This window comes from Antechinus flavipes, chromosome 3, assembly GCF_016432865.1.
Source record: "Antechinus flavipes isolate AdamAnt ecotype Samford, QLD, Australia chromosome 3, AdamAnt_v2, whole genome shotgun sequence".
Classification (NCBI taxonomy): domain Eukaryota; kingdom Metazoa; phylum Chordata; class Mammalia; order Dasyuromorphia; family Dasyuridae; genus Antechinus; species Antechinus flavipes.
The window spans coordinates 443,791,765-443,817,854 of NC_067400.1; the positions used below are offsets into that span (position 1 = coordinate 443,791,765).

General features: G+C 34.9%; 1 protein-coding gene across 2 annotated transcripts in view; it reads left to right on the forward strand.

Annotated features, from left to right (window-relative positions):
- Positions 1-6,847: 6,847 nt before the first annotated feature.
- The window catches only part of STAM2 (signal transducing adaptor molecule 2), a 41,337-nt gene continuing 22,094 nt past the window's right edge, over positions 6,848-26,090 (forward strand). Inside the window, exons 1-2 of one of the 2 annotated variants that reach the window (XM_051986400.1) lie at positions 6,848-7,227; positions 21,658-21,742. In XM_051986400.1, the coding sequence (XP_051842360.1) occupies positions 7,188-7,227; positions 21,658-21,742 (125 nt within the window). In that variant the 5' untranslated portion in view covers positions 6,848-7,187. The remainder of the gene's footprint in view (positions 7,228-21,657; positions 21,743-26,090) is intronic. The other variant, XM_051986399.1, reaches the window with a different exon arrangement.

Sequence of the window (26,090 nt, forward strand, 5' to 3'; positions counted from 1 at the left end):
AATGCAAGCAAACAACAAAAAGAGTGAAAATATCCTATGTTCTGAGCCACACTTAATCCCACAGTTCTTTCTCTGCATACAGATGGCTTTTTCCATTGGAACTGACCTGAATCACCTTGCTGTTGAAAAGAGCCACATCCATCAGAATTGATCATCACATAATCTTATTGTTGCTGTGTACAGTCTTCTCTTGGTCCTACTCACTTCACTTAGCATCAAGTCTCTCCAGGTCTTTCTGAAATCATCCTGCTGATCATTTTCTATAGAATAATAATATTCCATAACATTCATATGCCATAACTTGGCCATTCCCCAATTGATGGGTATCCACAATTTCTACCAGCCAAATTTTTCCCCCTTGAAGTTCTGCTATTGTGGAGTTACTTTCTTCTACTAAAGTTTCCTCTTGATCCATAATATATCTTTATAGAACTTGGTGTCTTATTTTCCTGTCTTCTGTTTCCACCCTCACTCAATTTCCTATTTGTGATTTGTTTCAGTATTAGGCTCAGCCCCCTTACACATTTTTGAATGGAAGTACTTATTCTTTTTAGTCTTGACTTTGATTCTCTTGGTTTCTGCCATAAATTTCTATTTTGTGTGTGACTGGATTCTAGCAGACTCCAGATTCCCTGTCAGAGCTCTATGCTTGGTTACTCAAGACTACTACCCCCCTTCTTCTTCCCAGGTTTTCCCAGTCACCATTGTCTATTCTCTCAACTCTAGATTTTGATAAGGAAGCCATCTTTAGAGACCTTTATGATTAGAATGCTGACATGATCTACTGCACTTTTTAGGGTTTTTGGAATCCCTAGTCTTTGAGTTTTATTCATAAAAAGATACAGATCATTTTGATGGATTTATTTGAACCAAGTATATATTTCTAATAAGCAGTAGCCCCCTCTCCCACAAGTTTGTTATATTATACTGTTTTAAAAATTTTGCTAAGAATACCATAATTCCTGTAAATATTCTCTGCATTTTTGTTTGTGACACTCCTTTAATCTAGAATGTCCTCTCCTTAGAAAAATTCTATACATACCTGTATTTCTCAGGGCTCAGTTCAACTGATATTTTTCATGAGTAAACCATGTACATGTCAATTGTGAATTTCCAAAGCACTCAATATTGGAATGCTAGTTATCTTGTATTTTATTTACCATTATTTATATATTTCCCCCATCTTTGTATCCTCCATAATTCTTAGCAAATAGAATGTACTCAAATGTTTGTTGAATACTTGCCCTATCTTCCAGAAGTTATACAATTGAGTTGTTCTGTATCACACAAAAAAATTGCCACTGGGTCCAGGGATTTAGTGTTTTGCCCTTCTTCACTATGGAGTAATGCTCTGGTTTCATAAATGTATCCAAATAAAATTCAATCCTGGGGAAATATAACTATCTACAAATATAGTCAGACTCTCTGGCAACTCATTGGCTCTTTATATTCCCCACCCTGGTGTTAAGGAGAAAATTACTTAATTTAGGAACTGACTCAAGTTTAAAGTTTCTTCAAAATAGGAGAGTAGTAGAAAGATACTCAATATACAAAATCAATCAGATGTGGGATAGTTATTTCTTCTTTTAAATTTTTAAAAAATTAAAAATCTCTCTCTCCAACAACTCCATTAAAAAAATATAAAGATAAAACCCTTGAAACTTATACGCATAGTTAAGCAAAAACAAATTCATGCACTATATCCAAAACTATATATCTTATCAAGTTCATCTCTATTTCAGAAGTTGAGTAGAATGTTTCAACAATGGTCCTCTGGAATTGTGATTGGTCACTGTATTGATTAGAGTTCTTAAGCTTTACAAAGCTGTTTACCTTTACAATGTTGGGTGGTGGTGGTTATTTTTTTAACTTTTTTTTTTTTCTTCATTACCTCACTACCTTGAGAACTTCACAATCACAGGAGTTTGTATTTTTGCATATGTGTGTATGGTAGATTCCTTTGGCAATCCAATGAATCTTATGGACTTATCAGAGAGAAGGTAGAAAGGAAGGAGGAAAAGAAAAAGGAAATAAAGGAAAAATGAAGGATGAAAGAAGGAAACAAACTTCTGTTGCCACTAGTTGCAAATTCATCTCAGAGTCTAAACATATTCTAATTGAGGAAACAAACAAAAAAAAAAAACCTATGTATAAACAAGATATATACAGAATAAACTGGAGAAAATCAAAAAAGGCAAGGCACTAGCATTAAGGGATATTAGCTAGTGGGAAAGGCTGATGGTAAATCATGATAGGAATTCAACCATAGAGGCAAAGGGCCAGACTTCTCTTACCTAGAATGCAAAGCACCTTAAATTCCTGCTGCCACAGGAGGGGGAGGTCTAAGGGCTCAGCTAAGATTTTCTATATCATACCAAAATGACAAATCCTTCAGAGGGAAACCAGTGCACACTATATAGGTCCCTATAGGTGAGAGGTTCCTTAAGGAATCTGTGAACTGGAATGGAAAAAATAAAATAGTATTTTTTTCCCCACTAACCTCTGTTTCCTTCAATTTAAAAACATCATTTGGAGAAAGTTTCACTGAACTGTCAAAGAATATATAACATAAAAAATATTAAGACTTCCTGCTATGGAAAAGATGTTGGAGGGGATGTAGGAAAACTGGGACACTAATGCTCAAAGGATTATCAAATTGTGCATATCCTTTGACCTAAAAATGCTTCTACTGGATTTATATCTCAAAGATATTTTAAAGAAGGGAAAGATCCACATGTGCAAAAATGTTCGTGACAGCCCTTTTTGTCGAGGTAAGAAATTGGAAACTGAGTGGATGACCATCAGTTGGAGAATGGCTGAATAAATTGTGGTATATGAATGTTATGGAATATTATTGTTCTATAAGAAACAATCAGCAGGATGATTTCAGAGAGGTCTGGAGAAATTTACATGAACTGATGTTAAGTGAAATGATCAGAACCAGGAAATCATTGTACACAGCAACAATGAGATTATACAATGATCAATTTTGATGGATGTGTCTCTTTTCAACAAGATGATTGTGGCCAGTTCCAATGATCTTGTGATGAACAAAGTTATCTATACCCAGAGAGGACTGTGGGAACCGAGTGTGGATCTCAACATAACATTTTTTGTTGTTGTTTGCTTACATTTTCTTTTTTTTTCCTTTTTGATTTGATTTTTCTTGTGCAGCAGATAATTGCATAAATTATGTATGCATATATTGGATTTAACATCTATTTTTAACTTATATTGGATTACTTGCCATCTAGAGGAAGAGGTGGTGAGAAGAGGGGAAAAAATTGGAACACAAGGTTTTGCAAGGGTTAATGTTGAAAAATTACCCATGCATATGTTTTGAAAATTGAAAAGCTTTAATTTTTAAAAAGATTAAAAAGAAGAAAAAAAAGAATCTCTGCTATTAGTCCATTCTACTGCGGGATGTCTTCCAATTCAATCCTCAACACATGTGAAATAGATTTGGAAAAATGAAATGTGTCAAGTGCTAACCTAAAGATACAATTATTAATAAATATACTAAACTATATTAGGGAAGAGTTGAGTGTGGAACAGGTAAGCATCTGAAAATTACAACAGTTATATAAATTAGTTATTTATATTTTTTAAATAATAGCTACAAGTAAATATCACCTATTTTTAGTATTTTTGCTAGGATTAAATGAAGTAATATCTGTAAACCACTTTGCATAGTGCTTAATAAACTTTTCCTTACTTTTGAATTTGTATAGCTCCAGAAAAGATCTATTTGATGCCTTCACAAAATAATTCTACATTCTTAGAAGCTGCGCCATACCATGCCAGCTAATTGCAGTATGGAAAACAGTATGAATGGTTGCTAAATATGTTTATGGTCTGAGAATAAGCCTAGGTAAGTTCAGTGAGACTAATCACCAATTTGGCTACAAAGTGATGAAATTTTTTGGTCAGAGTAACTCTTAAAAGCCACTCCTAATGACTGGGATTAGAAATCAATTTCGGTGGAACTAGCACCCAAATCCAATGTAGAAATCAACATTGTAGAAGTGTATAGGGTCTTAAGGTTTACAAATATATGAATTTATGCTGTAGAGGGTCGCAGATAGTGGGGAACTCTGGGAAAAGTATACTTGAAGCAAGGATACTTACAGCAGGGTGTTTACTCAGTGTGATTGATGAGATAATTGTTCTCTAGTTCACATATACTTAATGTGACATAATGATGTAATCACTCTAGTATGATATGATATAATCACTCATTTGATATAATGATATAATCACTCTAGTTAACATATACTTAGTGTGATGTAATGATATAACATATTGAGATATTTAAGGGTTGAGAGGACTGGAACCAAGAACTCAGACCCAGACTCAGACTCAGACACGGACACAGAGGAGACATAGAGGACGACTCAAAGACACATAGGAGACACAGAAGATGGAGACAGAAATAGAGATCCTCCTGATGGCTCTCTTGCCTTCATCATTCTTCCACTTAAAATCAAGGCTCGTCCAGAGATCCTCCGGAGAGCTAGTCCGGATATTACATTATGGTGCCTGAACATGTGCTTCTTATGCCCCACAAGAACTACAAGCCATTCCACAAGTCTGAGTTAGACCTCCAGCAGCCACTGCCAGGTGGCTCCCATATCACAACATGCAGAATTTGGATGGCTAGTATTAGAGGTAAATCAGTTATCCCTCTTTAAGTAGGTCCTCAATCTTCCAAATGTAGACTGTACCTTTTCCCCCATTTCTTCTTTAGTTAGTTTAGGGGCCATGATTTTTCCTTAGTCTATTCCATCTCTCACTCTGGAGTGGGCAAGATCCTTTGAACTCAATGAAAGAGCCTACTAGCTACTAAGGAAAACATAGATCAATCACTTCCCTGGTTCTCTTCCTGACTGCTTCCTCTGTTTCCTTCACTGGATTTTTATTCACTACTAACTGTGGGTATTGCCCCAGGGCTCTGTCCTGAGTCATTTTCTCCTTTCCCCCCCATGAATCTCATCAGCTCCCATGGATTCAATTATCATCTTTAAATAGATGATTCTCATGTCATCTTTCTGATCAGTCCACATCTTTCTCCTTACCTATTCTTATATTTCTTGATTGCCTATTAAACATCTTGAACTAGATGTCCCAGAGATATCTTAAACTCAATACATCTCAAACTGAACTTATCTTATTTTCCCAAATCTTCCTATCTTTTGATCTGTTACTGTCAAGTGTATCATCATTCTTATAGTCACCCTAGCTGGAATACAAGGTGTCATTATTGACTCCTCATCCTCCCTTATTTTCCATACAGTCTGTTTCTAAATCCTGCTGAATCTAACTCCCCAACTTCTCTCATATACCTTTTTTTCTTTTGCCTCCTGCCATTGCTCTCACTACTTCACAACTAGATTATTGCAAGACCCTTCTAGTTGGTCTAACTACCTGAAGTCTCTCCTCATTCTAGTCCATCTTCCATTTTAAAAAATGTCAAGATGATTTTCCTAAAGAACAGATCTGATTAGCCCCCTAATAAATTCCAGTGGTTTCCTTTTACCTTCTGGATTAAATGTAAAATCTTGCTGCTACCGACACGTAACACTCCATCTTCCACATTTCGCTGGTATTTCTCAGGCCCCTTCTCTCCTCATTTCTGTCCTTTTACCTCCCTTCAAGTCCCACCTAAAATCTCTTTTATAAGAAGCCTTTCCCAATGTCCCTTAATATTAGTGTCTTTCTTCTGCAATTATCTCTGATTTATTCTGAATATAAATTCTTTGTACATAATTGTTTGCATGTTGTCTCCTCCATTAGTCCATGTCTATTCCAAAAGTCCCTTTGCCTTTCTTGTATCTCCAGCGCTTAGCCCAGTGCCAGGAACAAATTAAATTTAAATTAAATGCGTTAATCATTAATTCATTTGTCAATTGCAGCTAACCGTCCCATTCCTACTGCTCTAAGTGGAGGCAGCTCCAGCAATTGGGCTTCAGCAGCATCTCTATCACAATTGCAGCCCCTTGATGTCCAACTTCCCAGATTCTACACTAGCCCTGCAAAATGCCGGCTGGAGCGCCTTTCTTTCTGGACTTCCACAGAAATCTCCTGTTTGGTGTCTGTCTCGACTTTTCTCTCTCTAAATCCCAGAACAATCCGTATTCTTTCTCTCAAATTAGGCGCAGCCAGCGGAACCTCCTAGTGCAGGTGGCTCCGGCTCCGCCCCGTCCAGAGCTTGAAATACACCAGTCTCTCTTCTAGAGGGGAGAAAAATACAAGGACTACATTTCCCAAAAGTCCCCGCAGCTAGTCCTATAAGACGCATTTCTAGTCTGGAGAGGTTTCATCCAAAGCATAAGCACTATAAACTAGCACTTTAGTCTCGACCCTGCAGTTAAGGTAATATTTCTGCATTTCACTGGGGAGGAACTAGAAGCTTCAGAATACTGACGGATCACACAATTGATCAAATGTCAACACCATGATCTGAACCTGGATGTCAGTCCACTGCTCTTCCCACTACACTGATCATACTGGGAGAATCAAGCCTGGCGGTCGAGGAGGGTCTAACCCCCATTTTCCGGGAACCCAGGGCCTATAAAGGAGGACGAGCGGTAACGAAATGCTGGGCTGGGATGGGCTGTGTTGTTTCAACCGTCTAAGGACCAATAATTCCCTGGTAGATTCCCGGAAGGGCGCAGGAACGACGTGGAAAGCCTAAGCACGAACGCCCCCTGCTGCCACCAATAGGCCTTTATGTCGGACTCTAGTCTACCTGACGCTCCGCTTCCAAGTTCCTGTACAACTTCCGGTCCTCGAAGGTCCCTATTCCGGAAAGGGTCCTCGATATTAGAAGGTGGTTAAGGTTAACGCCTGAAGACCGCGTGACTCTGGAGTGAAGGTAGTCGTCTTCCCTTGAGCCTGCTTACGGCGGAAGAAGCAGAGAAAGGACGCTGACAATCTATCTGGGTCTAGCCAAGGGAAGGCATAACGCAGGAGGCTCGGGAGGAGGTCTTGGCGCCTTAGGATCAGGCACGAACTGGGGCAGCTTCGTTTGCGGAAGTGGTGAGGCTGGGTCGGAGGACCGTCGAGGAAGCGGCGGCCGCTGTGTCGAGTAGGGGGGCAGGATCTGTTGCTGCCGCCGCCGCTACACCATTACCACCACCTCTGCCGTTCTTATCGCGCCTCACCGGACCTGACCTGGTCGCGGCAAGATGCCCTTGTTCACGCCCAATCCTTTTGAGCAGGATGTTGGTGAGTCACGGGGGCAGGCCCTGGGTTATGGGAGCGATTCTCCTGGAGACGGGGCCGGGGTGAGAAGGGGCGACGGCGGCAATGTTTGATGAGGTCTGGGAGTCTGGGGAAAGGACCCAGCCGCGGCGACTCTTTGGGCACTGGTCTTTCTTCCATCCTGCTGCCGCTTCTTTGTGCCTGGGGGATGCTATGGGACGAATGCCCTGCCCCAGACTTCCCCTCTCCCGTCCCCCAGCAAAGCTCCTTGTCCCATCGCGGAAGGACTCCGCAGGAAGCGATTGAAGCAGAGATGAGGGTAATATTAATTCTCCCGGAGTCCATAATAGGGCGCTGCCCTTCCCTCCTCCCTCTCCCCTCCTATTCCCCCCGCGCCCATTCTTCTCCAGCCCGTTCAGGCACATGATGCAGCAGTTTGAGGCGTGCCCCCGAAGGGGCATCTTGGCCTTCTCTAACAGAGCCTCCCCCCACTCCCCCTTGACGTGGAATGGAAGTTTCTCTGACTTTTCCCCCGGTTCCTGACGGTAGAACCTTAGCTCATCTGTCTGTCAACTCTCATTATTGTATCACCCAAAGGAGGAGTGAGAGCTGCCTTCTGATCGCTGGGATATTATAGAATGACAAAAGAAATGGGTCTTCTGGTTGTCATTAAGATAGGGGAGACTTTGATGCCTCATTCGGGTCTTGAGACCTTTAGTCTCCCCAGTATTCCAGGTTTTAATAGAATAATAGATAGGGCTAGAACTGGATTGTTTTAAAGTATTCATGGATCAGCCAAAAAAAAAAAAAAAGTACTTCTCAGGAACCTCTAAAATACATTTTTACACAAGACACGTCATCTTCTAAGTCTGGGCATTTCCACTGGTTATCCCCTGATGACAGGGATCCTCTCTTCATCTCTGTCTCTTGTCCTTCTTCAAGAGCCTTCCATAATACAATGAGCCCTTTCCCGGGTCTCCTAAGTATCAGTGTCTTAAATATCTGTGTAATGTGTCTTGTTTGTATATAGTCTGCATGTTGTCCCTTCTCCCCAGCCCCTCTCTCCACTTTTAGATTTTGAATTCTTTAAAGGCAGAGACATTTAAAAAAAAAATTTTTTTTTTTTTTTACTTTCTTTGTATTCCTGGCTTCTAGCACAATGGCACAAAGTAGGAGCTTAATAAATGCTGGTTGGCTTGTTGACTAAAAACTTCTTAAGATAGTTTATGGTAAAAAAAGATGTCCCTTACCTGCCTGAGCCATGTAGAATTTGGTAGTTATGTACTTGTTTTAGTAATTCAGATTTTCTCATTTGAAAGCCAAGTAAATGTTCATAGTCTGTGAGAGTCAAGCTTTTCAGTTTATTTTTCAGTTCTTTCAAGTTTTCTCAGTCATTGCAGCAACCCTGTAACATATAGGATATTTACAAATGAGTAACACTGGTGTAGAGGTTGTGACTCACCCAGTGTCATCCAACTGGTTTATGGTAAAGCCAAGACTGTAACAGATCTTCTAACCTAAGTCAACAATATTAAGTCCCTTTTTTTATATGTAATGAAAGGACTGCCAGATTTAGTAAAAGAATCTCAAGTATTGGGTTTTGATAATTAGCACTTTATGACTTTGGGGAGGTCATTCTTTTTGAGCCTCTGGGAAAGTTACATATTTCTGAACTTCAGTTTCTTCATCTGTGAAATGGGAGGTTGGTCTCTTCCAGCTCTGATCGCTGATACTATGAGCAAAGCACTGTCCCAACGCTTGTGACAACAAAAGTGGAAAAATAATGTATTCCTGTCCTCAAGAAACTTTTTCATGGGGGGATAAAGTTTGGCCGCCATTAGAATCTGTGAAGCTAAGTAGAATGAGATAATATCGGAATTTATCTTGATTCTACCCATCTATATGACTGTAGACATGATCTCTGGACCTTGTTTTCCTCATCAAAAAAATTATGGAACTAGTCTTTTAAGATTCCTCTTGAGTAAAACAATGTTATAAAACTGGAAAGTTAAGGGAGAATCAGATTTCAAGAAAAGGGACAGTTGAGAAATACTACACAATCAGTAGGGTTTCTTGGTTATTTAGTAGAGAATTATTTCTGTAGAATATTGGTGATATGTTTTGAGTTAATAGTTGTAAAGAAGCTCTGGCAATGAAAGTACAGTCAGGTAGTGATTTCTATAGGACTTAGTTTGAGGAAGTGGTGTCTATGAAAGGTTGATTGTTTCAGTCAACATTTACTAAGTAGATGTGCTAAATGCTAGGTATACAAAACCAAAAGAGTCTGCCTTCTAGGAACTTGCAGTCCTATGAGGGAAAACTGCACAACACACACACACACACACACAAAATTGAAAAGAAGGGGGAGAGGAGAGAAAAGTATTCAACTCTGGGGATATAATGGAAAAGTCAGAGAAGTCTCACACTAGAGTAGGAGGTGAGAAATGAGGTGGTTTGAGTTGAACTCCCTCCTTAAATGGAGGTCTGGAATTCATGGTCCCACCCTTCAAAAAGAGAGGCTGAGATTCATGAAGTAGAGTACCAAGGCCAAAGCCCACTTGTTTTACTTCAAAAAAGGGGAGAATACTTATATTACTTGTTTCATATCTAAAGCTCTTTGAAAATGTTAAAATTACAAAGGTAAACTAGTATTATTGGGGAATGGAAAGACATGAAGCTGCTCTCCATGAATGGCATCAGTCTTCTCAGTGAAACAGAAAATATGCTTAGAACCCTGTACTTCTGTATCTGGTGAGTGGGATATTTATTTGTGTTTTTTTTTTTTTTCCCTCAATAGTATTTTATTTTCCCAAATACTCATATAGTTTCCAATATTAATTTTTTTGTAAGATTTTGTTCCAAATTTTTCTCCCTCCCCAAGACAACAGGCAATCAGATTAGATATTTAATAATTAAGTGCCTGAAGTTCTGTATGTACTTAATAGAAAAAGATTTGGTTTTGTGGCTATCTTTATCCCTATATCTTTATTAATACTTAACTTTATTTTTATATATTTATATATTCCACTTTATCTTAATTTAAAACAGAGCAAAGCAATTGAATTTATCTGTCTTTAAGATTTTTTTTTTTCCCCTAGAGTGTCCATTAGATTCAGAATATCTTTTCAAGTCAGTTCTCTTCGATTCAATCCCATAATCTTATTTTCTCCTTTGTTTTTTCACGGCTGTGTGTAATACCTATATTAGCTACCATCATACAAATTGTTGCTTTTTTCCTTGAAGTTTATTTTCAAATCTTCCTTCAGAAAGTCTTCCCAGGTTAATATATAATAATTTGGTGAGTTGTGTGTCCAGAATACACTTTTGTGTAATACTTGCTTATTTTTTTTATCTAACAGTAAATGTTAAAGAAATCCCAATTTTACAAAGAAGTAATGTTAAAGTGTTTTGTAAATGATAAAGCACTATAAAATGTCAGTGTTCCAGGATGCTATATTTTAAGGATTCTCTGTTCCTTTGGGGGGAAAAAAAATCAAAAAAACAAAAACTTTTTCAGAATAAAATTTTCTAAGAGTCCTTTTTTCATTTCTTTATTCTACCCCCTCAACACAACATACTTATTTTCTTTTCCATTTGCTTTCATTGAATTATGTTTCTTTTTGCTCTCCTACTACCATTCCCCTTTCTTTTCTCCATTCACTCCACTTTAATAAATTTGTTATTCCTTGCACAAATATCACCTTCCGCTATTGCAAAACTTTTGATAATTGTATATTTTTCCTCTCCTAAGGAATTTAGCTCATTATCCGTTTGTACTTCAAAAATCTTCTGCCCAAATAATTGGAGGTTTTATAAACCTGATCAAAACATTTCAAAGGGAAAGGAAGTGCCAGATGTAGGATTTCTAAGATATAACTTTTGACCATTGCCGATATCTTTTTGTTGGCAAATATGTTGATGTTCTGAATGGTTCTTGTTTAATTTCAGGTGCTTGAAAATAGTACTTTATCAGGATGGTTTATAACTAAAATATGCTGAAAATGATAGTTTTATGTCTCCCCTTTATCAAAGAAACTAAACATATACAGTCTTTTTCAGACACCCTGGAAACCAACATACTGATAGCCTCAAATTCTTTATTGGCTCCCTTGAGACATTTAATTCATCTTACTTGCTTAGAATGTCATGGAATACAAGTAACATTTATTGTAGTTTTGAAAGTAAAGTAAGAAATAATTTTTTTTTTTTTAATGTGAAGTAGCTTTTCTTTAACAGAGTTTAAAATTAGAGTTTAGGTTTGGGATTAGCAAGACTGGCACTAAATAATATGTTTTACCAATTAATAGAAGATCATACCATCCTCAGTACTTAGATGGATGAAACTTCAGAACTTTCCTGTTATGGCCAAACAAGTCGAGAAGCATCCTAGATAATAAAATAAACTCCGTTAAAGATGTGATAATCATTATGCTTTTTATTGTATAATCCAGCAAACTGCATTACTTAGTGATGGTTATTCCTCACCTTTTTTGTAATGTTGATCTCAAAATATTGCATATGTATAAATGATATCATCCTTCCTTTTTGAGAGTCGGTTCACTCAAGATCTTTTTGGAATCATTCATGTGCTAGGCCACCTGTGAATAGGATGATGAGGGAATATGATAGGGCAAGTGTAGTATGGTGGTTGGTAGTTGGATGGTTCAGGATAGTGGTAAAAGGAGGGCAGTTTCAAGGTCGACTAGGAGGAATGTAATGGCAACTAGGAAGAATTTTATTGAGAATGGGAGTCGGGTGGAATCTAAGGGGTCAAATCCGCATTTATAGGGGCTAGATTTTTCTAGATTTATAGCTTCAACCAGTTTTGGATTTTCATTCAGTTTGTTTTCTTCCCTACTTCCCTCAAATGGTTTTTGTGTTTGTTTATACAAATCACTTTTAGGTGTTTAGTAATACCATTTGAATTTCTTTTTTTCTTGCTTCCAAATATTCACTATTGATTGGCCTGCTACACGGAAAGTCTTACTATGGTCCTGAGACAGTCTGGCATTAACCGTACAGATACCTTGTTCTTTAGCCTCCTTTTGCATGTAGTTTGACCTTATCCATCTAGACTTTTCATAATCTTCTTTAGGGTATTTAGCAATCTTTTTTAGAGTCTACTAACTTGATGTTTTGTGGAATGCTTTGAAAGGATGATTGAATTTTTTTTTTAACAATATTTTTCTGAAAAAACTTCCATAATTTGATTTTTCTTTACTATTGCAGTATGTCCTTTAGCTAGTCATGCTGAAAGGGCCATTAAAATACTTCTAAGTTTCATGTACTCTGAAATAGTCCATTGTAGCATCTAAGTGACAATGAGGATAGGTACTATTCAGGTCCTTAAAGAAATGTAAAACAGAATCTGTTAGAAAGAGATGAAATATATTTTATAACATAAAAGTGAAAGAAGTTCTTGCTAGAAAAGTCTGTCAGGTGATTTTAAATTCTCTAATATGCTTTTTGAGGAACTATTCTTAATATGGCAGTTTGAGTTAAACTTTTAAATATGTTATTTTTAAAAAAACTTTATAAACTTTTGTAAAGTTTATAGCGCTAAAGCTTTGAGTAATTGTTTTGTTTGAAACAGTTCACTTTGCTCATATACCACAAGATGAGAAACACTGAACTGGGTAACATTTTTTATTCTTAATTGCATTTTAATTGTTTCTATCTGGCTTAAAGAAGGATTTGGTCATTTACAATATTTTGCTTTCTTACAAGTACTATAAAAATCCAATTTTTTTGTATGGCAGTGGCCATATTAGGAGTGTTTAAATTATATTGAATAAAATTGTCTTTAAAATAGATATTTAACTTGAGGTTAAAGTAGTTGATATTGATAGTCATAGATAAAAGGGAAGCCTTCATTATCCTTAGAAAATATTGCCTACTTAGAAATGGTCATCCACTGTTGCTGCGCAACACAAAAGTCTTCTCTTGCTCAGCAAATAAAACCTACTTGCTCTTTGCTCACACTGCTTTTGAATGGCTTCATGGCAGAGAGGCTATATGTGTGTTTAGATATCCAGGTGGTCTAACCATTATTTTATTGGTTATTTCAATTCTCTTGCTGATTCCTTATTCTTACTATAATTTTTTGTTTTTATATCTGGAAGTTTTGAAGAGGGGGATTTTTCCCGCTCTATCCTACATTGAGTTCTTCTTCATAGCAGAGATAAATATGCAAAATTACTTAAAACAATGACAGTATCTGACAATGTGTAAAATATCCCCCTCTATGATGAGGAAGGAGGTATATTTAATTATATGTTTTTGAGTTCATCATTGTTTTTTTCAGTTATTCAGAATCTCACTTCCTTTTAAGTATTCTTTTATTTATATTATTGTATTCATGTGTTCTTTTCATTCTTCTTATTGCTTATTTCTCTCTGTATCTCTTCAAAGAAGTCCTTCCATGTGCTTCGAATATTTCATACTTGTAATTTACTTTTACACAACAATACTCCCTTGCATTCTAATACAGTAGTTTTTTCTCAGACACTCCACAGTCATTAGGCATCCACTGAATTTCCAGTTTTTTGCTTCCACAGTAAGTGCTGCTGTAAATGTTTTGCTCTTAGATCTTTAGTTCTCTCTTATGACTTCCCTGAGCATATGTGCTCAGTAATAGGATTGATCCATCAAAAGGGATATTAGTGATTTAGGCACATTTCTTGAATAATTCCAATTTGCTGTCAGAATAGTTGAAACAATTTACAACTCCTTAAGAATAGAGTATACCTTTGCACGTTAATTGTGTGAGTACTTTCCAAAATTTTTTTTTTGGGGGGGCTGGGGAGTGGGGGGTGGGGGTAGTGGAGAGAAGAGGAGGGGACTTAGGAGGTGAAAGCATTAAGGATTCTCTGTTTTCATCTGTCTGGGGGAATCCTATCAGAGCCATGATTTGAATTCAGGTCATCCTAAGATATAAAGCCCCTGTATTTGTACTACTCCATGATGCTTCTCATGATAATAGTAAATGGCATGATAAAAAATAAGACTTTTTTTTTCTTTTTACCAGTTTTGATCAAACAGAGTAATCTTCAGGAATACCGTTTGTTATACTATATACAAATACTGGTGCTCTGATTTATAAGACTGTTTATTCTTTTTAATAGCCCTAGGCTGCTCTGCTTTTTAAGATTTTGCATCTTTAAAAAAAAAAAAAGTTTTTCTGTCTCCTTTCTTTTAGTTTTCACTTCCAAATCTCTTACCCATCTGACCTCTGAACACTTTTCATTTAGCATATTGTGTAAAATAAGAGCAAACTAGGCCTAAGTAAATTACAGGCAAAGTAAATAACTTTGGAAATCTCTTTTGTTTATGAATCTTTCTGCTTCCAACCTTGGAGATCAGCTAGTCTTGGTTTTTAGCAGAATCTATATATTTTGGTAACTGCATTTTAATGTTATGGTTTCCTTTGTAATTTTATGTATTTTATTCTATGCATATAAAAACATTCTTCTGAGAAGGGATTCATAAAGCTTCACTAGACTGCCGAAGGGATCCATGGCAAAAAAATGTTGAAAACCCCAAGATTACCCTACTTTCTTATTTTGTAGAAGAGGAATGTGAGATTAAGAGGGTACAGTAGATTTCATTAAATTCAGTCATTAAGTAGAAGAGCCAGGATTTCAATTTGTCTTTCTTTGCACTCCATTATGTTTCAGTTTTCAGTATTAAGAGACTTTTAAGTTAATCATTTTCTTCAAAAGTAGGCATTCTTATTGTTTAATAGAATTTTTAATAATTTTACAATTCAAATTTATGTACTAAAATGCAGATATATTGCAACTTTAGAAGGCACTTCCTGTATACTTATTAAAACAGTAGTTTATTTTTTTAAAAATTTCCCCATAGTAAACTAATTTGAAACTGTTAGAAAGCTGATGGAATTGCAAATTTTACTTAAGTTTTACTTGAAACTGAAGCAGGTGTTACTTATTTGTTGGAAGAGGGAAAGTGGTTGGTTGATAGAAAATTTTGAAATATTTCTAATTTATTAGATTACTTGAGGAATTCAGTATTTAAAATACTTAATGTAATAAAGACAGCAGTTGTAGATGTAACCCTTGAATAACTGACTAATTAGTTGTTGTTTTTTTTAACATACTCTATATCTTCCATTTTTTAACTTTTAAACAAAAATTAGACTGTTTCCATCAGGTCAGTATGACAAACTTAAAATATTTTGTTATATAACTTAACTCTATTTCTTACCTTTTGTTGTATTCTCATATAATCTTTACTATATTTTTACTTCCCAAATGATTTCTCACTTTACAATGAATTTGTCAGAAGGAAGAAATAATTCTTTTTATTCGTGCAGCAGAAGTTCCTCATTGCTACTTGATGAAATAGCTTTTACAAACAGTTCTCCAAATAATAGAATTTCAGGCATGGAAAGAATGTCTGAGATGTCATAGAGTTATAGGACTTTGGAACTAAAAATGAGATCATATGTAATCTTACCAGGATGATACAGTAGAAAGAATGCTGCATTTGGAATTGAGTCATAAGTTCAAATCCCAATTTTGTCACTAATTATGTCTACTTCTGTGAATCTCAGTTGTGTCATCTTCACAAAGAGTTGGATTTGATGGACAACTTGAGGTTCTTTCTGGCCCCAAATCTATTATCCCCATGAAGTCAAAGTGAACTAGTAGTCTTTTTATCATCATTAACAGCATTTGAAGATTCCTAGTTATAGGGAACTTGTTGCCTCAGCAAGCAGCCCACAGAAAATTTTTCTTCATATTTATTTGGATAGCCTGTTAGCATATTTCATAGTTTTTCCACAGAGCCAAATGGAAATCTAATCTTTCTTCAGTATATTTATAAACAGATAACATGTTCTTCCTAAGTCTTTTCACTTTACTAAACAGTCTAATCTCCTTGAACTGATCTGGCCCAATTTCAAATTGCTTATTTCATGCTTCTGGATTATTGAATTTTTTTTTTTTTACTTTTTTAAAAAAATTGAATTAAATACAAAATCAGAAAAAAAAAAAAAAAACAATGGAAAAAGAAAGACAGAAAAGGAAAATTTAAAAAAAAATTGTCATGTGCCTGGCAGAAAATCAGAGAGAATTTAAAATATTTAACAATAAATTTCCATTTCAAGAAAGCATATAATAATAGAAGAGATTATATTCATGACCATCCATTTTTTCTTTACTTTTCTACTTCTTTACTTCCTTTGTTCTCTGCTGTGCACTACCTCTACCAAACAAGCTATAATTAAGCACAGATGTTTACATATACACAGATATCTATATATATGTATATTCACGTTCACTCACAGACCCACACATCTACATTACCTGTGGATTACTTATTTTTATTATTATTTATTTATTAATGATATTATTAATGCCAATATAGTCTAACTAAGGAAAAGTGCTAGGGATTTTTGGCCTCAATTGTTCTGGATCGTTTGTTATCATTTAGTCACGTCTGATTCTTCTTGGCCTCATGGATCCCTTTTGTCTTTCATTATCTCTGGAAGTCTGTTCAGGCTCATGTTCATTGTTTCTATGACACTATCCATCTCATTTTCTTGCTATTTTCTTTTTCTTCTGCCTTCAATCTTTCCTAACATCGGGGTTTTGTTTTGTTTTTTCCCACTGTGTGTCCTGTCTTTTCATTATGTGGCCAAAGTACTTAATATTTGACCTTCCAGTGAATCGATTGAATTGGGGGTTTCAATCTCAGTCATTCTGGAAGGTATCTTTCTGCAGTAGCCTCAATCAAATTAAACTTTTTGGTTGCCATGTCAAACTGCTGACTCACAGTAATTGTGCAATAAACTAAAATCCTTAGGCCAAACACAAATTATTGTCTTAGCCACATGTCCCATGTCCCGTATTTAAAATTAAGTCCCCTTCATTTTATTAGATTCAGTCTTTCTTTCTAGTCTTATTAGAAACTTAATGGATTCTAGTTTTTTCAACTATGTACTAAGAATCCTCTCTGCTTTGTGCATTTTGCAAACTTGCAAGTATATCAACTTTAGTCTGGTTAATAATAAAATATTGATCAACACAGAACCAAGAACAGAAGCCCATAGCATTAGGATGAGATCTTAAATATTTATGTTGAATGAATTGTTCATTATTCTTTGGGTTTGGTCACTTAATTAATCCTAAAGTCTTGCAATTATTATCTTGCTTATAAACCTCTGTCTTTTCCATTGCAGCAGATTTTGTCAAACTAGATATATGGTATGTTATTGTTCTGCCAGCCTAATGGGTTTTTTTTAATGAAACAAAATTGGAATGATATGATTTGTTTGCTTTGTGCATGTTTATTTTATACATTTTACTTTGACACAACAGATGCTTCTCAACAAAAACAGACTGCCTCCCAAATTTAATCCCTAAAAACAGTTAAGTAAATCTACCTAATAAATACGATTAGGGCAGATAGTACACATTGTTTTTATGGTTTACCGATTATTAACAAAAAGGAAACATGTTTTAACTTGTAAACATTGTCTGTTGTATTTGACCTGAGTTTTATTTACAAAACTTGTTTAGGCTGGTCTAAATTTTATAACTATAGCAAATATTACTGATGGTATTCAATTTTAATGAGAAAATGAAAGGACACTGGTTGTAGACTATAGCTGACATAAATGTTTGACTCTCTACAAACGATGGAATCACAGCCCTCCCCTTCCTCTACACTCCACTCCTCAACCCCCAAAATGAAATCTGAAGGGTTTTGAGTGAACAGTTAAATGTGCATTTGGAAGTATTTTAAACTTAAGTGGGAATATGAATATAAGAAATTATTCTTTTCTATCATGTCACAATACCTGGTATTAGGACCACTATTCACTATTTATAGGAAGACTATGCATCATTGTTCTGAAAGATAATTCCTTAATACTTCAAAAGTTCTTGCCAGGAATGGAAGTTAAGTGACCACAGATATATTAAGGAATCTTACCTTTCCTATTTTGCAAAGTGGTATAACACATCCAGGCCTGAGGTGTACTTTGTTTTGCCACAGTTTTGTAACTCAGCAAGATGTTTGAGTTCTTCATCCCCAGAATATAGTTTAGCTGGGGTTGTTGACTAAGTGTTTTGACTTTCCTCAATTAACTTGATTATAAATTCTTTGTGAACCATTTTTGTCCTTTATTTCTAAGAAACTTCATTCTTCTTTGGCAGAGAAAAAATATCAAATATGAGTTGAACAACTCACTCTTTCCTCCATCATTGGCTATTGCTATCCCCCTCTACTCCACTAGCATTGGTCCTTTCTCTTCTTTGATCTTCTTCTTAACAAAAACTAAAAACATTCTTTTTGTTGCTTTTAATATTCCTTTCATTTCTCAATTAATTCTGAGCTCCAGTATACCAATATTGTTAAAGAATTGTAATTTTTGTGTTCATGTTGTTATTTGCTCATTAATCCCATGTTTTGAACATATCTTTACAGATCTGAACTGGTTCTTTGAGTTTCCTATTTGGTTTGTCTATAGGAGTATTTTTGTATTCAGGGAGTCCCAAAAAGTCTTAATTCAGTTAAAACTTAAAATTTCATTAAGACTTTTGAGACACTGTATTGTATAAGTGAAACCTAGCTAATTTGAATCTTCATTGAACCAGAATTTGGTTTTGCTAGTTCAACCCTTAAAGGAAAAACAAGATACAAAATTAAATGAAAGAAAATAATATTTGCTGAGAAATTTATTTTAAAATAAATATTCTTGAGAATCATTACATCTAATTTTAGTCAGAAAGAGCTACATCTATACTAATTTTCTTCTAATATTTCTCCCTTCTACATATGTAATATTCTACAGTGATATATCATTTATTCAATCATGCATTTACTATGTCATAGGTTTTGAACTAGAGGAAAACTTCGACATCATAGTCTCCAATGTCCTCATTCTAAATCTTAGTTGTCAATCATATACCAAGCACATGGAAAAGACTGTCTTTAAACCCAAGTCTTCATTCTAAAATCAAGGATAATGACACATTCTAAGATCTTTGGGTATAAAAGAATGGGTTATGTTCAGGAGGCTGCTGCCAGCAGGTTACTCTAAGGCATTTTATTTTAAGTTTGAAGCAGCAAATAGAGTCCTTTTCATTTTTAAATGTTAGAAAAACCAGGTAAATTGAGTACTCTGTTCCCTGAGCCTTCTAGTTAAATTCAGTCTGTATAGTTCTAATTTCAGAATTCCATTATTGAATCATTATAATATCTTTGAGCCATAAGACATATTAGGTATAAAAATAAATATATAACAAATAAATGTAATTAAAATTAATACAGACATATTACATATAATAATTTTGTGAATTTTTTTTTTTTTTTTTTTTTTTTTTTTTACAAAAAGGATTAGTAAGTGTAAAAGCCTAGCTGTGTGAATTTGTTTATATAGATTTACACATGTGTGTTAGAATGCATCTTAAGATCTGTGGTTTCAGTGGTCTAGGTACTTCTGTCATTATCAGAGATTGCAACATCCTAGCAGGTTCTTGAGACCCTTGGTCAAAAAGAGTCATCCTTTGATGAATAGTTAAGTTTTTCATAACTTAGGCTAGCCTTTAGATAATTAATATATATATATATATAATTCAGATATTTTTAAAAAAGGCAACAACAAACTTAATAAGAAAATCAAGTAATTGAATCATATTATAAAAACTCTTACCAAAACAATAATCTTTTTAGTCATGGTGAAACATTAGTGACATAGTATTCAAAGATTAAGAGCAACAACATTTATAGTATTTTAAGCAGTTTGAGTTGAGATGGAATTTTAAAATTAGTTTTTGTTAATTTTTAAAGCTAGAGTTTGTTATCCTAGAAAGAGGAAGGAATTTTATTTGGAACCATGTTAGAACAACTCCAGATTTCATTGTGAGTTATGATGTAAGATAATTTGTTTCAAAGGCTGTTAAAAAATTCATTTTGAAATCCAATCAGAGAAAGATATAGAAAATACCTAACATGGTCAGTCTATTCTCAGAACTGTTTTTCTTTATAGTAGATAGAATATGTTTTTACCAGTGTTTTAACAAATGGGCTCAGATTTTTATTAAATCTGTATTTAAAAATATAAGGGGTTTTGGAGGGAGCTTTTTTGTGTCTCATGGATATTGACAAGAGTGTTTCTTTATAATGTTTTAATTTTTAAAAGTATCTCACTGCTTGTTCAAGGTTCTCTATATTCAGTAATAAAAAGGTAGTAAGGAAATGTTATGATTTACACCTACCAAACTCCTGGAGGTCTCTCTAAATACAGTCTCCCTCTGTTAATGTGAGACCAGATAATGGGAGATGCATGTGGTAAATGGTCCTATCACCAGGCAATGACATGCTCTAAAAGAATTTCTTAATTATAATATTTAAATTTTCTCGAGTTTAAAATAGTCAATCAGCTACTCAGTTCACTAACACATGAGCTTTCCTTTTGGTAGGCCTTTGTAAAGTCTTCATATTTGTGGAATCAATTTGGGGTTATTTGAGTAGATATTCTGGTGTTTGTAGATAGTAAAACATTTATTCCAGATATAGTGTGCAAAATAGTGTTCTTTAATTTTCCCCCCAAAATTGTGAATTATGAGTAACATTTGCTGTAATATATACTCACCTGTATTAACCCTCTGGGCTATTGTCATTCATTAAATTATGGTATTATTCAGTACACACGACACACATTATTTACCTAGAAGTTTCAAAGGTATCAGTCTATGATATTATCAAAACAGCTGAACCTAGTCTTTAAGCAAAGTAAACTATATATAGAATCCTTAAAACTTTTCAAAGATAGTCTTTAAATCAGATTAACACATTTAGGGATCTGGTATATTTTTCTTGTTCCATATTCACTTAGAGTATCATAGTTTTTAGTGATGAAGGGTAGCTATAAATTATTACTTGTTTTTTTTTTTACAAGTAGACTCTGCTTTTTTCTCATCTTCTATCATATATTGTAATTATCTTCATTTTGCTTTGATACAAAAATTAGTGCTGCTGATATAATTTTTGTATTCATCATGTATTAATACTTAGAAAAAGTAGTGTATTTTTTTATGATGTTGAAATTTTGTGAAAACTGTGGTAGTAATACTATATATATCCTTTCATGCTTTAGAACCTTGGTTTTTTATTAAGGTTCTCTCCCCTCCTCCCCTACTTCCCCTTACTAGTGTTTGGTAGGAAGTGTTTGATAGGATTGAGTGTATTATGGTACATGTATAGTTTCAATTTATTCAGATTAATAGTATTGTACTTTATCTTTCTGTATTTCTAATAGTGTTTTGACATTTAAAATTAGGATGAATAGAAATTAGTCAATATTAATGGAATTTCTCAATGCTGTTTTTGTCTTTAAATGGGTGAGAAATAGGCCTTTTCTTAAACTGTTGCTTCTTTATATATACTTTGGTATTCTGTAAAGTGTTTTCTCTTTTCTTGCAGAAAAAGCTACAAATGAATATAACACCAGTGAAGACTGGGGACTTATTATGGATATATGTGATAAAGTTGGGAGTACTCCTAATGGGTAAGATGATTGGTCATAATTGAGTATGTCTGAATCTTTTCCTTCTGGTGTCTAGTATATCTCTTGCAACCTGTTACAAATAAATGTAAGAAAAAGAGAGTTTACTGGAGGCTGGGAAATGAGAGACAGTAGAGACAAAAGTAAAGTGCTGACAGGGATGAGGTGCTTTGTTTGGAGCTTAGAGCAGGTGGGAAAAAGCTGAGTCTGCAGGTTTAATCCTTTAGCTCTGCTTTTGAAGGGTAAAGGAAACTTGGAGTCAATTAAGAATTCATTATCTAAATATGGAACAATCTTAAAAGATATAACTCATTATTTGGGGAATTTCTACTTAAGCTAGGCATTGCTGTTAGCCTTCCACAGATTAATTAGATTATAGCGAGTAAATTTTAGACATGGTGTCACTGACCAGTCACTGAGTGGATCATACTCACTACTTGAATAAAATTTTTGTCATACATGATTTTCTATCTCAAAATCAACTGCTCTGGGGGAGAGAAAAAACAACCACCAGATAATGTTTTCATCTTAAATTCCTTATGTTTCTCTGTTTTGACTAGATCTCATCATCTACCCACAAGTGTTCTACTTCCTTGATCAAAAACTGACAGTTCTCTCTGACTAAAATTTCCTCTTCCTATGCCTTAGCCCTTCTTATTCATTTTTTTCTTTCAGTTTTAGAAAGAAATTTGTTAGGACATTTAATAGGGAGAGAGCTGGAAAGAAGATATAATTTCCTCTAGGAGACTTTGTGAGGTTTCATTACCTTCAGTTCAAACAAAGACTTAAGGACATTTGCCTTGTGAGCAGTAGGGAGAGGGGTGATTTGAGATCTATGTCAATACATAAATCAATTTTCTTTGGGTCGACCCAAAACAAGCACTGGGTAAGATCAAAATAGTCCTTACAACCCTCTGACTTTCTTTGGAATATCTTTAAAGTCAGCCTGATATCTGTAGTCAGTTTTGGGGTTAAAAATTTTTCTAGCCATTTAAAGTGCTAAATTCAGTGATAGTAATAAAGAAATAATGTTTTTTCCACAATTGGGCTTAAATTCCAATATTCTTATACTAGTGAAAACAATTACAAAAGTAAAAAGTTATAATTTCAAAGAGAGTTTATTAAAATAATCTGACTTTTTTCCTCCTTACTGTATTTCTTTTTTACAGCTGATAGAATTCCTATGAGTAGGAACAGGACTGGACTAATGACATTGTTTCATAGTCAACCAAGTTAGTCTGAGTCTCAGCGGTTGTGAGTTAGAGGACTTAAACATAGTACCTTGTGGCCATAAGCATGTTTCCTTCAGTGTCATAAAAGTTGAAGAGTTAAGCAGTCATAATTTTATATGTCCTTTAAGGATACAAATCTCATTGGACAGACTCCAGGTAAATGAAAGTTACATATTAAACTACATTTAGAAGATTCACCAAGGACTGTGAGGAGAGATTTACATATCACCAAAGTAACCAAAAAACCTAGGATTGGAGAGATCTTCTCTTACACATCTAGGAGAAATTAAATTATTTTGGGGAGTTCATACTTAATTTTGGCTTCAATCTGAGGAATGTTAAATAGTTAACATTTTCCAGAAATCAAGTTTTAGTTAGGTGAGAGCATATTTATTTTATCTTTATCGTGACTGTGTTACTCCTGCTCTCATTTAACTTTCTTCTTTCTTTCCCAGTCTCTATCCAGTTCAACTTCACATTTTCTTCTACTCTCAGATCCCTCATTGCCGTATTTTTTGCCACTTATTACTATCCAAACTTTTCCCTAGATTAATCCTCTCTTTACTCCTTCCACTTTTACTTTGATGAACGTGCTGTTGAAAGGAGCTAGAGGTAGTCACACAACTTTTTTGACTAGATCTACTATAAGTTATTTAACTTCAATGGAGTCCTCCTTGCAGCAAGACAATCCTTTTATTCAAGCTTAATTAACTCTACTCTCACTTCCCAAGGTAGTATTCCTTAACTTTATTTTTTTCACTTCAAGTTTCCTATTACTCTTTCCTGCTCTCTCAGCTATGGTCTTTGTCTTTTTACTAGAGAAAATTGAAGCCATTAACATTGAATTTCTTCTTCCTTTAACTCTCAAAACCATAATTGACATTATGCCTCACTCTCCACTCTCCTCTAGTCTCTGATAAGAAGTGGCTGTTTTCCATCTTCATGAACCATTAATGTCATCTTCTCCCCTCTTGTCTCTAACAGATTGCCCCTCAGTCATGTTTCATTTCTTTCTCTGATCTTGAAATTCCTATTGTCTTTCTCATCTTCAGCTTTTCTCTGTCAGCTGGTTTGTTCCCTATACTCATCTCCCCTATCCTTAAAAAACTTTATTATATCCTGCTTTCCTCTTCAATAAGATACGGTCCCTTTCTCAGTCATACTCCAAGAAAAAACTGCTTGTACTTATTTCTTTTCCTCTTGTTCTCCAGCATCCTGCAGTTTGACTCCTGACTTCATAACTCAACTGTAACTGTTTTTACTAAAGTTCACATGATCCCAGATAGCATTTCCACATTCTTTTCTCAGACTTCATCCTTCTTGATTTCTCTACTGCGTGTGACACTTAGTCATCTATTTCTTCCTTCAAGGTTTTTATTTTTATTTTTTGACATTGCTTTTTCCTTTTTAATTTAATTTTTTGTCTCTTGAATCATATTGTATCTCCTAAATATGAGTGTTCTCCAAGACTCAATCTTGGGTGCTTTCTCTCTCTCTTTTTCTTTTGGTAAACTCATCAACATGTGGAAATTTAATTTATCACCTCTATGTAGGTGACCGTATATGTGTATATTCAGCTTTATTCTCTTTCCTGAGTTCTACTCCCATGGCACCAATTATATAACCCAGGGGTCCTCAAACTTTTAAAATAGGGGGCCAGTTCACTGTCCCTCAGACTGTTGGAGGGCTGGACTATAGTAAAAACAAAAACTTTTGTTTTGTGAGCCTTTAAATTAAGAAACTTCATAGTCCTGAGTGAGGTGGATAAACGTCCTCAGCTGCTGCATCTGGCCCGCAGGCTGTAGTTTAAGGATCTCTGACAAAACCTATTGAACATTTCAACCTATATACCCTGGTGACTTCACAAATGTGTCATATTCAAAACAGAACTCATTATCTTTTCCTCCCACATATCTTGATCTTTCAGATGTCTCTTTTTCTAGTAAGGACATCATCAGACTTATAAGACCCAGTTTTCAAACCCTGGCCTTCCTTTTAATTTTATACTTTTAACCCATATATCCAATAAATTCCTGACTCTTCCTCTTTCTGTCTTTATAATATCTCATATCTGACCATTTGCTCTTATAGCTACCATCTTAAATCTGGTGCTTATCAGCTTTTGCCTAAAAATATTGCAGTAGCCTCCTGGTTGGACTTTCTAACTCCAATCTCTCCACTTTTAAGTCCAATCTTAGTCTCTCCACTTTAGTCTATTCTGCCAAAGTGATTTTCCTTAAGTGTATGACAGAATGTGTTATTCCCTAATCAGTAGTTTTATTGATTAGGAATTTTAGAGTCTTTGCACTCTGACCTCAATCCATCTTTCCAACCTCATTATATTGACATGCCTCATATGTGGCACTTTATCTCTTGTCCTTGGGCCTTATACTTCCCAACCTCCATACCTTTAGTGAGATTTCTCTTAACCTCTGTTTCATACAGAATTCTTCTTATCCTTCAAATCTTAGTTCAAACATACCTTCTTCCAAAATGTTTCCCTATTCCTCCAATTGGTTGTACAGTGAATAGAGTGCTGGGCCTGGGGTCAAGAAGACCTGAGTTCAAATTTGGCCTCTGCCACTTACTAGCTGTGTGACCCTGAGCAAATCACTTAATCTTTGCCTCAGTTTCCTTATCTGTAAAATGGGCATCATAATAGCACTTACATCCCAGGGTTGTTGTTAGGCTCAAATGAGCTAATAATAAAATTATTATTTATAATTCAGTAATCATTAAGTACTTATTTAATACAGTTTCTGGCACATAGTAAGTGCTGTATAAATATTAGCTATTTACATTACATAGATTGTATATGTATATATTAGATATACATATTACATATAACATGTACAGTAGATTGTAAAGTCCTTGAGAGAAAATAATGTCAGGTATGTAGTAAGAACCAAATAAATGTCCGTTGATTAATTTGTTGTCTAGCTCTGTCAAAGATGATGGTTCTTCAGCATAAGAATGGGTATCCTGGATCGTGCTTACAATTAGCAATATTAATAGCCAAACTTTTTTTCAGTATTACTGACATAAGAAAGATTAAATAAAGAATTAACATGTAAGGTGCTTCATTTATAAGCTAGTAATTAACTAAAATTGTTTTTAAG